General features: G+C 56.7%; 12 protein-coding genes across 12 annotated transcripts; 6 read left to right on the top strand and 6 right to left on the bottom strand.

Annotated features, from left to right (window-relative positions):
• Window positions 1-109: 109 nt before the first annotated feature.
• On the bottom strand, window positions 110-2,683 carry RAD16 (DNA repair protein rad16; the record flags this gene model as incomplete). Its single annotated transcript, XM_056207072.1, has 1 exon — window positions 110-2,683. One exon carries the CDS (start codon window positions 2,681-2,683, stop codon window positions 110-112), a length of 2,574 nt encoding a protein of 857 aa, XP_056063047.1.
• A 58-nt stretch (window positions 2,684-2,741) lies between these two features.
• On the bottom strand, window positions 2,742-4,192 carry MVES1_002242 (uncharacterized protein; the record flags this gene model as incomplete). Its single annotated transcript, XM_056207073.1, has 2 exons — window positions 2,742-3,989; window positions 4,016-4,192. The coding sequence occupies 2 exons, from the start codon at window positions 4,190-4,192 to the stop codon at window positions 2,742-2,744; spliced, it is 1,425 nt and encodes a 474-aa protein (XP_056063048.1).
• A 113-nt stretch (window positions 4,193-4,305) lies between these two features.
• MPC2 (Mitochondrial pyruvate carrier 2) lies at window positions 4,306-4,716 on the top strand (the record flags this gene model as incomplete). The annotated part of the gene is made up of 3 exons (XM_056207074.1): window positions 4,306-4,369; window positions 4,399-4,624; window positions 4,656-4,716. The coding sequence occupies 3 exons, from the start codon at window positions 4,306-4,308 to the stop codon at window positions 4,714-4,716; spliced, it is 351 nt and encodes a 116-aa protein (XP_056063049.1).
• Window positions 4,717-4,940: 224 nt separating this feature from the next.
• Window positions 4,941-5,676, top strand: MVES1_002244 (acylpyruvate hydrolase; the record flags this gene model as incomplete). The annotated part of the gene is made up of 2 exons (XM_056207075.1): window positions 4,941-4,981; window positions 5,007-5,676. The coding sequence occupies 2 exons, from the start codon at window positions 4,941-4,943 to the stop codon at window positions 5,674-5,676; spliced, it is 711 nt and encodes a 236-aa protein (XP_056063050.1).
• On the bottom strand, window positions 5,677-6,256 carry SPC19 (DASH complex subunit spc19; the record flags this gene model as incomplete). The annotated part of the gene is made up of 3 exons (XM_056207076.1): window positions 5,677-6,015; window positions 6,044-6,121; window positions 6,149-6,256. The coding sequence occupies 3 exons, from the start codon at window positions 6,254-6,256 to the stop codon at window positions 5,677-5,679; spliced, it is 525 nt and encodes a 174-aa protein (XP_056063051.1).
• A 64-nt stretch (window positions 6,257-6,320) lies between these two features.
• On the top strand, window positions 6,321-6,866 carry MVES1_002246 (uncharacterized protein; the record flags this gene model as incomplete). The annotated part of the gene is made up of 1 exon (XM_056207077.1): window positions 6,321-6,866. One exon carries the CDS (start codon window positions 6,321-6,323, stop codon window positions 6,864-6,866), a length of 546 nt encoding a protein of 181 aa, XP_056063052.1.
• A 162-nt stretch (window positions 6,867-7,028) lies between these two features.
• MVES1_002247 (uncharacterized protein) lies at window positions 7,029-8,443 on the bottom strand (the record flags this gene model as incomplete). The annotated part of the gene is made up of 2 exons (XM_056207078.1): window positions 7,029-8,133; window positions 8,436-8,443. 2 exons carry the CDS (start codon window positions 8,441-8,443, stop codon window positions 7,029-7,031), a joined length of 1,113 nt encoding a protein of 370 aa, XP_056063053.1.
• A 28-nt stretch (window positions 8,444-8,471) lies between these two features.
• On the bottom strand, window positions 8,472-9,515 carry RPP1 (ribonuclease P; the record flags this gene model as incomplete). Its single annotated transcript, XM_056207079.1, has 2 exons — window positions 8,472-8,676; window positions 8,704-9,515. 2 exons carry the CDS (start codon window positions 9,513-9,515, stop codon window positions 8,472-8,474), a joined length of 1,017 nt encoding a protein of 338 aa, XP_056063054.1.
• Window positions 9,516-10,106: 591 nt separating this feature from the next.
• Window positions 10,107-11,171, top strand: APA2 (ATP adenylyltransferase; the record flags this gene model as incomplete). Its single annotated transcript, XM_056207080.1, has 1 exon — window positions 10,107-11,171. The coding sequence occupies one exon, from the start codon at window positions 10,107-10,109 to the stop codon at window positions 11,169-11,171; it is 1,065 nt and encodes a 354-aa protein (XP_056063055.1).
• A 23-nt stretch (window positions 11,172-11,194) lies between these two features.
• On the bottom strand, window positions 11,195-12,425 carry MVES1_002250 (uncharacterized protein; the record flags this gene model as incomplete). Its single annotated transcript, XM_056207081.1, has 3 exons — window positions 11,195-11,338; window positions 11,365-11,482; window positions 11,512-12,425. 3 exons carry the CDS (start codon window positions 12,423-12,425, stop codon window positions 11,195-11,197), a joined length of 1,176 nt encoding a protein of 391 aa, XP_056063056.1.
• A 61-nt stretch (window positions 12,426-12,486) lies between these two features.
• On the top strand, window positions 12,487-13,737 carry rhp51 (RecA recombinase Rhp51; the record flags this gene model as incomplete). The annotated part of the gene is made up of 1 exon (XM_056207082.1): window positions 12,487-13,737. One exon carries the CDS (start codon window positions 12,487-12,489, stop codon window positions 13,735-13,737), a length of 1,251 nt encoding a protein of 416 aa, XP_056063057.1.
• A 117-nt stretch (window positions 13,738-13,854) lies between these two features.
• On the top strand, window positions 13,855-14,637 carry MVES1_002252 (uncharacterized protein; the record flags this gene model as incomplete). Its single annotated transcript, XM_056207083.1, has 1 exon — window positions 13,855-14,637. The coding sequence occupies one exon, from the start codon at window positions 13,855-13,857 to the stop codon at window positions 14,635-14,637; it is 783 nt and encodes a 260-aa protein (XP_056063058.1).
• Between the last annotated feature and the right edge of the window lie 14 nt (window positions 14,638-14,651).

Consider the following 14,651-nt stretch of genomic DNA (forward strand, 5'->3'; position numbering starts at 1 on the left):
CGCCAACACAATATGGGTGGTGCTGCGCGCAGTGTCGGTGCAAGCGCCGCCAGCGTACCTATGGCGCCCCGATATGCAACTTGTCCCACTCGCTTCCCTATGGAAGTATCTACAGCGTGAATAAGAAACGGAGATCATCGACGGATAAGCGTCCCATAGCAGCGTCGTCATTTCCAATCGCCGCCTCGATCATTGCGCTCTTCTTGTTTTGCAGCTCAATAATTCGCTTCTCGATGCTGTTCTCGATAATCATGCGTTTGACAACAATGGGGCGGTGCTGGCCAAGGCGGTGGATACGGTCCATTGCTTGCAGTTCCACAGCAGGATTCCACCATGGGTCCATGAGATAGACACGCGAAGCTTCGGTCAGATTCAGCGCGACACCGCCGGCCTTTAAGCTGACCAAAAAGACGGTCACGCCGGGATTGTCCATAAAGTAGCGTATGGTGCGATCGCGCGCTTCCGGTGTCATATTTCCCTCCAGACGACAGATGCGGAAACCGGCGCGCTGCAAGCGAAACGCAATCAAGTCGAGAAAGTTGACAAACTGGCTAAACACAAGACTTTTGATCGAGCGGTCGGGCAGTGCGCGCAGCTTGGTGAGCTCCTCGACGAGCGCCTCGATCTTGGTGCTCGAACGCCATGTGGACAGGTCCAGGCGCGAGAGGATACCTTGGCGCTGCGAGTCCTGTACCCGGGGCTGCGGCGGCTCCAGTGCAGGGCTCTCGAGATCGATCGAGAGCGTGGCGTGGCAGTATGGACAATCTGGCACGATGCCTTCGCGCCTAAATTGGTCTGCATCGCCTTCAAAGCTCTCGATATACTGCCGTATACACGCGCGACAAAAGACGTGGCGGCAGCGCGACATAATTGCGTCCTCGGCTTCTTCTGTACACAGGCGGCAAACGTTGATCTCTTCGAGATTCGCATGCCCCAAGGTCGCCGAGCGCAGCACCAAGTCGGGGTGGTTCGCCATTTGGCGCAGCCGCGTAAGTAGGGAGAAGATATTGCTGTAATTGTTCAGCACAGTGCCCTGGTCAAGGAAGGTGGTAAACTTGCGCGTGGTCGCTTTGTACAAGCTGGCGTAGAGCTCCTCTTCGTCTTCTGTGAACAGATCTGCACGCACTTGGACAGTGCGCGGCGGAAGTCCCAAGTCGTCCGCGCGCTCGACCTTGGTGCGGCGCAGCATGATGCAAGATAGCAGCAAACGCATGTGCGAAAACGCTTCTGCACCCTCGCCTGCCTCCGCGCCGTCGCGCTGGATGGGGCGGAGGATGAAAAAGTTCCAAAAGTTGATGTGCTTCATCGGCCTGTGTCCGCACTTGTCGCAGGAGCGGCGGTCCGAAAAAGCCCATCGCTCGGACTTGCACGGACACTCGCGGCAAAAATAGTAGGAGAACGGGTCGCCGCCGAGGAAGCGGACCATGGAGTACAGCTCTCCCACACGGTTTTGCAGCGGCGTCCCGCTCAGACACCACCGAAAGTCGGCCAAAAGCGCAAATGCGCTCTTGGCCGTGTTTGTAGTGCGCTCTTTGATGTGATGTGCCTCGTCCAAAACGACGCGGCGCCAGTGCATTGCATGCAAAAGACTCGTCTCTCGCACGCGCTTGCCCCGCCGCTGGAATCCAATGTGCTGCTTGCGGAATGCATTCTCAAGGACCGAGTAGCTTGTTAGCACTACGTCCGCATTCTCGAGTGTCGCCTTGTCCTGGGTGCGCTGTGCGCCGTGCCATACAAGAACCTCGAGGCCTTGTGCATACGATTGTATTTCGTTCCGCCATTGCAGGATCGCGACGGTGGGTGCTACGACTAGATTGGGGCGCTTTGCGTCGGACGCAATGAGACTCACCATCTGGATTGTCTTGCCCATGCCCATTTCGTCCGCAAGGATCCCGCCGCGCCATGGGCTCTCTTCTTGCGCTTGGAGCCAGTAGAGACCCTCGCGCTGAAAGGGAAGTAGCTTTACTGAAATTCGCTGGGGCTGTGCGGCCACTGGTTTCGGGCCTTGGGGAGTTGGGCGTCTTAGTGCGGTCCAGACGGTGGCAAGCTCGGGGTGGACATGCTCAAGCTGCTGTACGCGGCGCTGGAATAAAGAGATCTTGGGCCCTTGCTCCTTGCGTGGCTTTTTGCGTGGCTTTCTTGAAGATGGGGGCTGCTTGGCGGTCGTAAGGGCGAGTGGCACGTCGCTCTCGTCGCTCTCGCGCTCGTACGACACCACATCTTTAATTTCTCCATCGCTCACGTTGGCGCTGGTCGGGAGTGTGGTTTCTTCATGTTCCGAGCTCGAGGCAGCGCTGTCTTGGTACGTGGATCCTTCGCTCTCTGTCGTCTCGGATATTGCGTACGATGCATTGGTTGAGCGACGGCGGCGCAAAGGCAGTCGCGATGTCGCCGCGCGTTTGCGTTGCTGGGTCTGCAAAAGTGCGTCTTCATCCTCGTCCGACGAGTTTTGTACATCCGCAGAGAGGAGTGGAGCGGCGTGCTCTGCGTCGTGGGCCGTTGCACTGCATTTGCCCATCGTGCGCCGTTTCAGTGGCAAAAGCGCCGCTTTCGTTTCGCTATCGCTCTGCGACCGCTTGTGCTGCACAGGCGTTGGTTCCTCTAGGCTTCCATCGCTGGCTTCTATCTCTTCCGCTTCCGAGCTGCACTCCTTTTTTACTACGGTTCGGCGCGTGCGCGGCATGAAGTGGGTCGTGACGAGTAGGCCAGCGTTTGCGCCTCCACATTAAAAAAGTTGCCAACTACGGATCGCGGCGTCCGCCTTGGAATCGCTTCGCACTGCTGTAGTCGTGCTCGGCTTCCCCAGGCTCTGGTGCATTACGTTTCTGACCACCACGGCCAGCACGCCGATCGGACCGCTGGCGATCGCGATCACGCCGTGCTGGCCGTGCGTGGCCTCTGTGGCGAGGCTCTTGCTCGTGTGCGCTGCGCTCGTCATCCGTGCGCTGCGGTGCATGCCCATGATGCCGCCGTGCATGATGTTCTTCGTGTGGATGCGGTGCGCTTGCACCGTAATCGAGCGCATCTCCGGCACCGTGTTTCGGAATGTAGTGGCGCAAAGAAGGCTCGTACTCATCTGACTCGTACTCTTCGCGACGGCGATGCTGCACGTTGCCACGCGATGTGCTGTGTGCATCGCCACGCATGTTGCGATGGTGCCTGCTGGGCTCTTGCTCCGCGTCACTCCCTTTGAAATGAGTCGCGTGTGCGTCTTGGGGCACTTCCACATGTTCCTGCGGCGCTTCCATGCTAGGCTCCTGCATGCCGGGATGCTGCCCCATGCCGGAATGTTCCACCATGCCAGGCATCATCGGCCATTGCGGCATCGGCATTCCCATCATGGGCGGAGCAAACATGGCCGTCAAGCTCGCCATTGGATTCGATGGATCATCGGCGGGCTGAAACGGTTTTTCGTGCTCATCCTCCTGCGCAATGGCGCTAAATTCTGTACGCGCTTGGTCCATCATGTTCTTCTTGGCACACCACATGGCCCACGTCGTTTCGTCAAATCCGTAGTTGAAATAATCGCTCAAGTTGGCCCCTGGGCGGCGCCATGGCTTGTCGGGGAGCGAGTCAATATCCACTTGGTATATAGTCAGCGGCGGTGGCTCAATGGCTTTTTCTTGTTCGGTACGTGCATCGTATATGGGATCCGTGGGAGGGTATTGCAATGCCGTGGTACTCGGATCGAGATCCAGGGTCGGACCAGTCGTGGGCGCCGCCGTGGGCAAACCTTCTGGCGGAAGCTCTGTGGTCGTGTGTGGCTGTAGCACAGTGCTCGGTGTGCCCAGTGGCACTGGTGCTTTGACTGGCGCCGCGGCGGGCGCTTCCGTCGGCGGTTTGGGCTCGGTCGGCACTGGTTCTGGCACCGCAACGGGTTCTGCTGTTGCAGGTGCAGGTGTTTGTAGGGCCTCTGCGCCGGTGGCATACTTCACAGTGCGTGGTGGTGGAGCAGCGGGCGCATTGGTATCAGTGATAAACTCGATATCCTGTTGTTAGACACGAAGCGACGCACCGATTCGCTGTCCTCCTCTTCCTCCTCTTCCTCTTCTTCCTCTTCTTCCTCTACTTCTCCCTCGCCCTCTTTTTCCGCCGTTACATGCGTGTCTGGCAGTGCGCCCGCTGAAGGAGCTGCCGTAGCAGGGTTAGGCTCCTCCGCCGTGCCATACAAAAATGCCTCCTCGTCGTCCATGCCAGTACGCAGGAAGCTGCGCGTGGCCCAACGCGTGCAAATAGGAAATATGTGCATAACGCCTTTGCGTACTCCGTCACACTTCCCCGACACACGTTGCTTGGCAGTGCGAAATGGCGGCTGCAGGTGCGAGTCGGTTTAGTGCATTTATAAATGGTCCTATGGGACCCAAGTCTGGTATGTATACGAAACCGTGCTTACGCTAGTGTTCTTCTGGGCGCCTGTCATGAAATGGGGACTTGTCCTTGCGGGAATCGGCGACTTGGCGAGGCCGGCTGAAAAGCTTTCCGTGTCGCAGAACGCCGCCCTGGCCGTAACGGGTATGATTTGGGTGCGCTACTGCCTCGTGATTACCCCGGTGAACTACCCGCTGGCCGCGGTCAACTTTTTTGTTGGGTCAAACGGACTTGTGCAACTTGGGCGCATTTTCCAGTATGTATTGGGAATGATTGGCTTACAACAGCTACCGCTTCACACACCCAGACTGGCAGCAGAGTGAGAAGGCTACTGTTATCAAAGCATAAATGACCGTGGCCGAAACGTAAATACGTACATGCCATAGTTCCACGGGCCCAGTGCAGAGGAGCATGCCGGATCGAGACGGTGTCGTACCGTACTCGGGCAGCATGGTGTGCGTGGCATGCTCGGTATAGTGCTACTTGCATAATGCACCTCGCATACCATACCCGTTTGTACCACCGCGTGCATTGTCCGTATTCACCCCTCTCGCCACCACGTGGTAGTTTCCATGCTCTCCCACTTTCGTACGGCGGGCCGCAAGATTGTAGCGTAGGTCCCATGTAGCTGACCACAGGATCGGGCGCAACTTTGCGGATCATGCCAAGGAGCTGAACAATGCGGTACCTACGGAGCCGTTCTTCTTCCTGAAGCCAACGTCGAGCTACATTACATCGGGCCAGCAAATCGAGATTCCCAAAGGGGTTGTCGCGCACCATGAAGTCGAGCTCGCGGTCGTGGTCGGGCAACAAGGCCGTGATATCAACGCAAACCATGCGATGGAACACGTCGGTGGCTACGGTGTGTACCTTTTTCTACTTACAGCAGCACTCGCGATTGATATGACGGCGCGCAACATGCAAGACAAAGCGAAGAAAGCTGGCCTGCCATGGTCAGCAGCAAAAGGATTCGATACCTTCACACCGATCAGTGCGCTCGTGGACAAGCATGCAATCCCCGACCCGATGAACGTAAACCTGTGGCTCGAAGTCAACGGCGAAACCCGCCAGCGAGGGAATACGTCCGATATGATTTTTGCAATCCCCGAACTGCTCGCGCACGTTTCCTCCATCATGACCCTGGAAAAGGGTGATGTGTTGCTTACAGGTACGCCCAAAGGTGTCGGTGCGTTGCAAGCTGGCGACCAGGTCAACGCCGGTCTGGCGCTCCCTGGCACGTCCAAGATCCTCGCACAGCTCCGGCTCGGTGTGGTTGACCGCCAAGGCGGATTCATATTCAATACATAATTACATAGCACGCTTCTCTTCCAGCTCCGCAACCTGTGCCATGAGCCGCTCCCGCTGCAAGCGCAGCTTTTCGAGCTTCTTTTCCTGCTCCTCCAGCTCGGCGCCGCTTACCAGGCTGGCGACAGACGGCGAACTGATCATATCGCTTCGATGCTCTGTGCCGCCTTCAAGTTCTGCAAGACCCTGCGTCGCTTTATTCCGCAGCGTACGCGCGTGGCGCTCGTCATTAGTGAGCGCTTCTTCCGCGCGCACAATCAGCTCGCGCAGCAGCGGCGCAACTTCCGCAGCAACGCGATCGCGCGCTTGTCGCACGTCGCGCTCCGACGCAAGATCAAAATGCTAATGTTAGGCCGGGCCGTTTACGTACGCGATGGTTCGCCATCACCGTGGAAAGACGGTCCAAGTTGTCGGTGTGGTACGCAAGCACCGCGTTGGTCTCGGCGAGCTGGGGTAAGCGAGGCGATCTACACACTGTACTGCATGCTTCTTGTACACCGCTGATGCTCGCATGAATTGCCTGCAGCTGTTGGGCACTCGCATTCGGATTGAACGCGACAGACTGCCGCGGAACATGCGCCATGGCCAAGCATCGTTTCGCGGCGGCGCGAACAACACCCATCGGCCGAAGGATGTCCACCTCCACCATGTGCCTGCTGCTCCGCGTTTTGGGCTGCGCCGTGGGCTCGCAGGCGTGGGCGCGCGCGCTGGCAGCACTGGGATCGGACGATGAAATCGAATTCAATGCGTACAGTGACATGCATTACTATAATGCGCGCAGCAAGGGCGTCAGCTTCCAAGTCGAGCCAGTAGCGGAGGCCGGCAAAGTGCTGACAGTCGACCTCTACAACAAGCAGCCCAAATGGGGCACGCTGACGTTGCCGATCAAGATTATATGGGAAGAACACACGTTTGTACTTGAGGCTGCTACAACCGCATTAGATATGGTGCGCGCATTTGGCGAGCCGACGCGCAAAGGCGGCGGCGATGCGGGCGGTACGACGGCGAAAGCGCTGGGGCCAGCTATGTGGCTCGAGTGGGCGTTGGCAGCGCCGCAAGGAGTTGACGCACCGACGCTGTATGTCCTTGCCGAGTACGGGGGTGAGCCGGCGCGCGCCAAGGACCGCTGGGAGGCGGGCCGCGGAAGTAGTGCCGTATGGGCGACGCTCGCATTGAGCATAGTCCCCGTGTAAATACTGGATTATTTGTAGTGGGACAGTTTTGGCCATGGCTAGTGCGCTACCCATTCTCGAGTTATCACAATGTAAAGCAAACACAATCAATGCTACTGCATCTTTAGACTTATTGGAAAATTAGGCGAATTATTGCAGACACAGATACATTAGACGAGCCGATTACAAGGCGTTAAGAGGAAGGCCGCCAGTGTACGACTCACCCTCGACAGTGCGCTGACCCTGAGTAAGGTTCAACAGGCCGGCATCGTCAACGGTGCGGGTAGACGACGTGAGGACGCCACCGCCCTTAACAAAGTCCTCCTTGCGAATCGGCTGGTGGGCAGTCGACTCGTGCACAATCGGTGCCTCGTGAGTAATTTCGGTGATGGGGATCGTGGTACGGATGCGGTGGAACTCGTACACATCCTTCTCAATAATCGGCTGCACAATGTTGTGGATGTGGTGGTGCACAATCTCGCGCACAGTCTCGCCCTTGTCGACAATGCTGCGCTCAATGGGAGCCTCAGTGTAGGTGTCGCGAGGGTTGCCGGCAACAGAGCGCATCAGGGCAGCATCCTTGTCCGTGTTGGCGTGCACCTCACGAATCGTGGTCATGGGCACAACACGGCTGTGGAGCTGCTCGGCAAGGTAGTCAGCCTCCAGCACGGGCTGCACGTGGTGCTGGATGTGGTGCTGGTGAATAACGTGCTCGCGCTCGCGGTGCAGCTCCTCAATCTCTTGACGGTGGCGCGTAGAGTGCGTAACAGGGGCAAGGTGCTGCACATCCTGGTCAACGTTGCCAGCGGCCACGTTCACACCCGAGTTAACAGACGAGGTCTGGGTCAGGTTCGTGCGGTTGGCACCGTACGACTCAGACGGCTGAACGGCCGAGGCAGAGTTACCAGAACCGAGGTTGCCAGTCTGGCCACCCTGCTGAGCCGACCAAGCCTGAGGGGTAGATCCGGCAAAACCAGAGTTGCCAGCAGCGCCAGTGGACTGCGAAGCATTGCCACCAGCAACGCCAGAAGCAGAGTTCTTGGCAGCCTGGTGGTCTTGATGGTTGTTTCCGAAAAGGTTCGAGACCTTCTCCTTGGCATCATCGAGCATGTTCTCGCCCTTGCCAGACCCGTCCTTGGACACGTTCTTGAGCTCAGACTCGGGCTCGTTCTTTTCAGAGTTGAAAACCTTCTTAATTACGTTGCTCATGGTGAACTTGGTAGGTTGAAGAAAGAGAGCGTCCAGCAACGTGGGCCTTTTATAGCCGGGCTGCAGCATCCATTTCGGGCTGCAAGGCTTCGGGGCCTAAGCGCATGTCAGTGGGGCATGTTCCTGCACACCCGCGCAGCTGTGCAGCAAAAAAGGAGCAAACAGACATCTACACATGTATCAATCGGGATTTTTGAGCCAATCAGTAAACGTATATGCATAACGCGAATACACTACAGCGGTAAATTTGTTCTTCCGCAGACGATTGTCGCGGGATGTACACAGTGCGGGAGGCATGTACATAATGCGTGCTTTTCTTCCCCGATCTAATGAACAAGCTACCGGATGCGTGCTAGTGACGCACGGTGGGCGCTGCATGACGTGTCCATTTCGAAAATTGTGTCACGTGGGTGCTCGCTAAAACAGTGCCTGTTTCCTTCGTTTGCGCCCTTGCATGGCCGTCGCGTCGCGAACATCGCTTGGTGCCGGTGTGCGCACAAGCGTCGGCTGTGACACGGCGCCGCGGAAGGTCTGGCGCGTTCGCGCACGGACAAGTAGTGACTTGCATGTATTCGAAAGGGTATCTTTTGCGGCGATTGGTGTAATGCCCATTAATGTAGCGCTAGTGTTAGGTATACATTGCACGTACAGATTCATCACGTCGTAAGGCGCACGTAGGCCCAGAGCGTTGCGTGCACCGCTAGACAAAATGACGCCCTTGCCATTTGTCACACGCAAAATATCGCGCGCACCGCTAAAAATGTTGCGGCGCAGGACGGAGACGTTTTTTTGGTCGCACGAAGGATCGACAGCGGCGCTGTAGTCTATTTCAAATACAGCCCCATTCGCAAGTGCCGCACCAACCGTGCTGCGCTTCAGATAGAATGGAAGGCGCGGCGCGGCTGCAAGGTCCAGCGAGATGATATCGATGCTAAACGGTTTTAGCTCGCTCAGTGTGGTGCATGCGTGCTGGAACGTCGCCTCGGTCTGTGGCTGCGCAGCGAGAAGGTCGTACTTCTGCAACGCAATGCTGTTTGTCGCGACAAACCCAGTACCGCCTTTGATCGCGTGATCTTTGTCCAACACAAGGGTCAGGCGCGATAATTGCGTGAGGGACGCGCCGCTTGTCGGCGCCCCTGCTTGCGCGCGCGTCCGTGGGTCGAGTTTCGGGAAAGGAACGTTGGATTTTAAGGGAAATGGATTTGGGTGCGTGGATGGATCGTACTTGGTATACACGGTCTGGTTGTACGCTACAGTCGCGTAGCCCAGCTCGCTGAGCTCGTACGTTAGCTCGGTGAGTCTTTGGCGGTCGTTTGCTGAAAGTGCATCAAGCGGGTTCCCGCAAAGGTCAGGCACAATTGTGGTTGGCGCTGCTTGCGTGTTGGTCTTCTTCGCTTTTTTGGTGGGTGGCGCTGCAGTGACCGTGCACGTCGGCCATGGGATGTTTAAATCGTAAAACATGCAGTGGAGTGGAGAAGCGCGCGCGTCGGTCCAAAAAAGGATCACGTGGCTGAGTGTGTCGGAAGGGCGCACGGTTCTGGGCCGCTCCTACGCTTGGCGACAATGCGGTTGCCTGCTTTGGCGCGCCGTGGCATGCAGCTCCGAGGGCACGCTCCAAGATGCGAAAAGTAGAAGAAGAAGAAAGAAAGAAAGAAAGAAAGGACTGGCGCAATGCTGTCATTGTCGCGTGTGCGCACCTGTTCATAATCCTGCTCCTAGTACGTTGCTCGCATGGGCCGATAGCTGTGTAATCCACCGTACCTAAAAGTTGTGCTGCACTCGTTCAAGCTGCTTGTCTGTTGCACTTTACAAGCTCACTGACAGAGCTGGGCGCCGTATAATTCGCGCATGCGTTCATGGGCGCCGCACGCTTTGATGAGCGCGCCGACTTGCTGTAGTTGTATGCATGCTCATGAATTCTTACATAATCTCTGCTGGCCAGGCGCACCTTAATCGATGCGACAGTGGCTGACACGACGGTGTTTAGTAGACCGACATTTCCCCGCACAGCACCGAGCATCCGCCACAGGATCCATCACGTTTAATCGTACGATGGCAGCGCCACCTGAAGCATTGCAGATATTGTCGAGCAAGGTAGCAGAGCGCTACGCAAAAGCGGTGGAGAATGGTGATGCGTTTTTCTACGATTCGCACGTCGACGTCGTTGGCGGCGACGTCAAAGAGAATGTCGAAGCAGGCGCACATGTGCCTTGGCAAATCCGCATGGTGCCTGCGCTTTTAAAAAAGGACCAGGCAATGGATGCAGCGCAAAAAAGCGAGCCTCCTAAAGAATCTGTGCAGCAGAACAAAAAAGACGTGTTTGCCCCACCGTATGTACCCAACCTGCTCGTGGCCGAGTTTCCCGAGCACACGGTGCTCTTGAATAAGTTTTGTGTGTTTCCACGGCACCATCTGCTCGTCACGCGCGAGTTTGTGAAGCAGGAACTACCGCCGAGTCCGGCCATGATTGCATTGGTCTACCGCATAATCGTTGCGTTCCCAGCACCGGACTCCGAAGTGCAAATGCTAGGCTTCTTTAACTGCGGGGAAGCAAGCGGTGCGTCGCAGCCGCACAGTCATTTCCAGCTGGTCGACCTGCAGCCGCCTGCGAACACGGCAGAGGCGATCCCGATCCAAGTCCTGCTCGATCGCATCGAGCGCGACGGGAAAGAGTACGACCATGTGCATATGTTGCCGCTCCCATGGCAGCAATTTTGTGTACTGCTCGACCCACCCTCGGACGAGGCTGCGCTTGAGTCGTACTTTGGAAACAAGTTTACAGAACTTCTCGATGCCATGTTTAGCGTCGCAGCTAAGTCGGGACAGAAGCGTGCAGGCCCGCCGAGCTTCAACGTTTTACTCACAAAGCGTGCCATGTACGTGGTACCTCGTGCGGAGGAATCCTTTGATCTCAATACGACAGATTGGGGCGTATTTTCCGACAAGGAAAAGCATCAAGCCCCCAAGCAAGTCGGTGAATTGAGCATCAATGCGCTGGGCTACGCAGGATTCCTCTTGACGCGCGATATGACCGAGACCGAGGCGCTGAGCTCGCCGGACAATGCGCATATTTTGCGGGTGCTTACCCACACGGGCTTTCCTAATACTGCGTCGTAATTCATTCCTATAGCACATGATAATTATAGTCCAATAATCCTGACCACATTCATCGTCAATGCGAGCACCAGTACAAGGGTGCCCCAGATAGCGAGACCCAGCGCCGCTTTCTGCGTAGTCGTGTGTAGGTTATCCCGATACAGTTCGCGATAGAGCAGGGCAGGAAGCTGGAGTGAGCGCGCGCAATACGTACGATAAAACTGATCGTCGTGCTCCCAATCGAGCCGACAATGCCGAGTACCAGCGATAGGTCGCTGACCACCATCGCTATTAGGGTACCCACTGCCATGATTCCAATCGTCAATGTATTCCTGTGGTTAGGAGAATAGATGGCACATACCAGCGCCTGTTGCTCATCGTCGGCATGGACCTCGGTGAATGCGCGTCTTGGTCCATGAGCGACGACGATTCTTGCGTCCTGTGATGCGTGTTGTGTATAAATTGCAACATATGATTCAGGCTTGTGCGGCTGGGATAAAGCTGCATCGGGTAGCTGGTCAACGTAAGCACAATTACCGATGCTTTGCCGATGCACACCAACAGACTTCCGTCGGGGTACATGGCAATGATGTTGTCGCCTGTGGAGGACCCAAACGAACCATAGCCCGCGAGTGCAATGACAAGGTATACGAATGCGCTCGAAGAGAGCGAGAGAATCGAAACAAGATTGCAGCGGAATATGGTGCGCTGCTCTAGTTCATTGTACACGGGCAGAATATTCTGCGCGCACGTATACGCAAATACAATGATGGGAAATGCGCGCAGAATATCTGCAGAAAAAATTGCCGCTTTGATTTCGCCGCGAGGGGGCAGTGTTGCGCGTGCAGCTGCTGAAAAGGTAAAGTAGAGCACGGTGATGAGGAGGTAGGCAACGGCGACCATGTTCAGGTACCCAACGCCGCGCAGCGAATCAAGCCTGCGATAAAAACACACCGGGGACAGGATGAACAAAAAAAGCATCACCCATAATGTCTTGCTCATCACCCATGCCGGCATCGCATCTGCGTCTCCGCCGGCGATCTGGGCAAGGCTGCGAATGACCGAAGTCATTAATTGGCCGCTGATCATGAGGTAGGAGATGCCAACGCCAAAGCACTTGATAAAAATTGCTGCATCAAAGTACCATGCAAGCTGTGGTAGGACCAAATTCGCCATCTCGTAGAAACTATCGACACGCCTCCCAATCTTGACTTCGCACATGAGCACAAGGTAGAGCCCAAAAGTTGCGATCGCGCCGCATAAAATGAGCAGCATCGTGCCAAGAGCCCACCCCATCGTCGCAAATGCATGCGGAAGCGCGAGCATTCCCGCGCCAATGACCGTGTTCGAGAGATTGCTAATGCTCGAAAGCATCGACGCTCGCCCATCTTGCAGTGAGGCACTCGCCATTGGGCGTGGTGGTCGAGTGGAGGTGCAAACCCACGTGCCGAAAGAAACACCAACGCGCGCGAGTGGCAAACGCGACGCGCTTCTCCAGCCCGCCATGGCAGCCGATGTAGCGACTGTGCACCCCGAGATCCAAGGCGAACAAGACGTATTTGCTGATGAGGCGATGGGCCCGCTCCCCATCTCAAAGATGGAAGAGTTTGGCATAAGCTCGTCGGACTGCAAAAAGCTGCGCGAAGCCGGCTTCCACACGCTCGAGAGTCTTGCATTCACGCCGAAGAAAAGCCTCCTGACGATCAAAGGCATGTCGGAGCAAAAGGTGGACAAGATTTTGAGTGAGGCGGCCAAGCTGGTCCCGCTCGGATTTACCACCGCGACTGAATACCACCAACGGCGCTCGGATTTGATCATGATCACCACGGGCTCGCCCGCGTTGGATCTGGTGATTGGCGGTGGTATGGAGACCGGCAGTATCACAGAACTCTTTGGTGAGTTTCGCACGGGCAAGAGTCAACTGTGCCACACGCTCGCCGTTACATGCCAGCTCCCGATCGAGATGGGCGGCGGCGAAGGCAAGTGCTTGTACATTGACACGGAGGGCACTTTTCGCCCCGTGCGTCTGCTTGCCGTGGCCGAACGGTACGGTTTGAATGGTGAGGAGGTGCTGGACAATGTTGCGTACGCGCGTGCGTACAATGCAGACCACCAGCTTGAACTCCTTATCCAGGCCGCCGCGATGATGGCCGAGTCGCGTTTTTCCTTGCTTATTGTCGACTCGCTCACTTCCCTGTATCGTACAGACTTCAGCGGGCGTGGTGAGCTTTCGGCGCGCCAGACACACTTGGCCAAGTTCTTGCGCACCTTGATGCGTTTGGCCGACGAGTTTGGCGTCGCAGTCGTGATCACCAACCAGGTGGTCGCCCAGGTTGACAATGCAGGCTTCGGCGGCATGGAGACCAAGAAACCAATTGGTGGAAATATTGTCGCACACGCTTCAACGACGCGGTATGTATTTGTCGCTACTTATGCTAGTCTTTCGCTGCGCAAAGGGCGCGGAAACCAACGTATCTGCCGCGTGGTGGACTCCCCTTCGCTTCCGGAGGCCGACGCGGTCTTTGCGATTAAGCCGGAAGGCATTGCGGACCCCGTAAGTACACGGACGATGCTGACATCAGGATGAGTAGCGTGTAGCCTGTATAGAGTACTGTATTTTGTGGACTGGCGCGCCGCACACTGCGCCTAAATGTCGCATGCTTTGCTCGACCCGTGCAAGCCTCCACATTTTGCCGCCATCGTGATGGGCGTGGGAAAAGCACTGGCCGAGTACACGGCCGCGGAAGCAGCGCCGCGATTCCACGCGCTGTGCAGCTCGACATTTTCGATGCTGCAAGAGCGGACGAGACTTGCACGCGAGATTGCGACGTCGCATGCTTCTGCGACGTCGTTTCACACCTCGTTCCCCTTCTTTGGGCGCGATAAAATGATCGACCAGAATTTGCATATACTGCTCCAAGCGCTCGATACATGGGACGCGATGTGCCGCAGTGGCGACCTTTTAGAGTCTGAAAATGTGCCGCGGCAGGACCGCCTTGAAGAGTGGACTGGCACGGTCCGTGAATTGGTCGCGATGCTGCGCAACGTGAACAATCTCGTGAACGACCCGCACGGCTGCGCAATGGCGAATGCCTTTGAAAGTCGCTACGAATCCATCTTAAAAGAGCCTGTAGAAGCGCCTCAGTTTGAGCAAGAGCCCGCGGTACCGTACGACGACTTGACGGGCTACATTGACGCATTGCCTTCTGCATCCAACGCGCCAGTTCCCCATTACGATGGAGACCAAGCCGCGGCGCTTGCAGCGCAAGCGTGGAAATTTTCCGAGCAGGATGCGCACCTGGACAGGCTTGGCGCATCCATATCGCGGCAGCACACACTGAGCATTCAAATGAACGACGAGCTGGAGATGCACGCTGGGCTTCTGCACGAGTTGAACGAGGATGCAGAGTCTACAGGCTTGCGCTTGGGCAGCGCAGGCAGCCGCCTGAACCAATTCCGCGAGCAGGCTGGCGGAAACGGTGCGTGACGCATAACACTGAC

Source organism: Malassezia vespertilionis, chromosome 4 (genome assembly GCF_029542925.1).
Source record: "Malassezia vespertilionis chromosome 4, complete sequence".
NCBI lineage: Eukaryota > Fungi > Basidiomycota > Malasseziomycetes > Malasseziales > Malasseziaceae > Malassezia > Malassezia vespertilionis.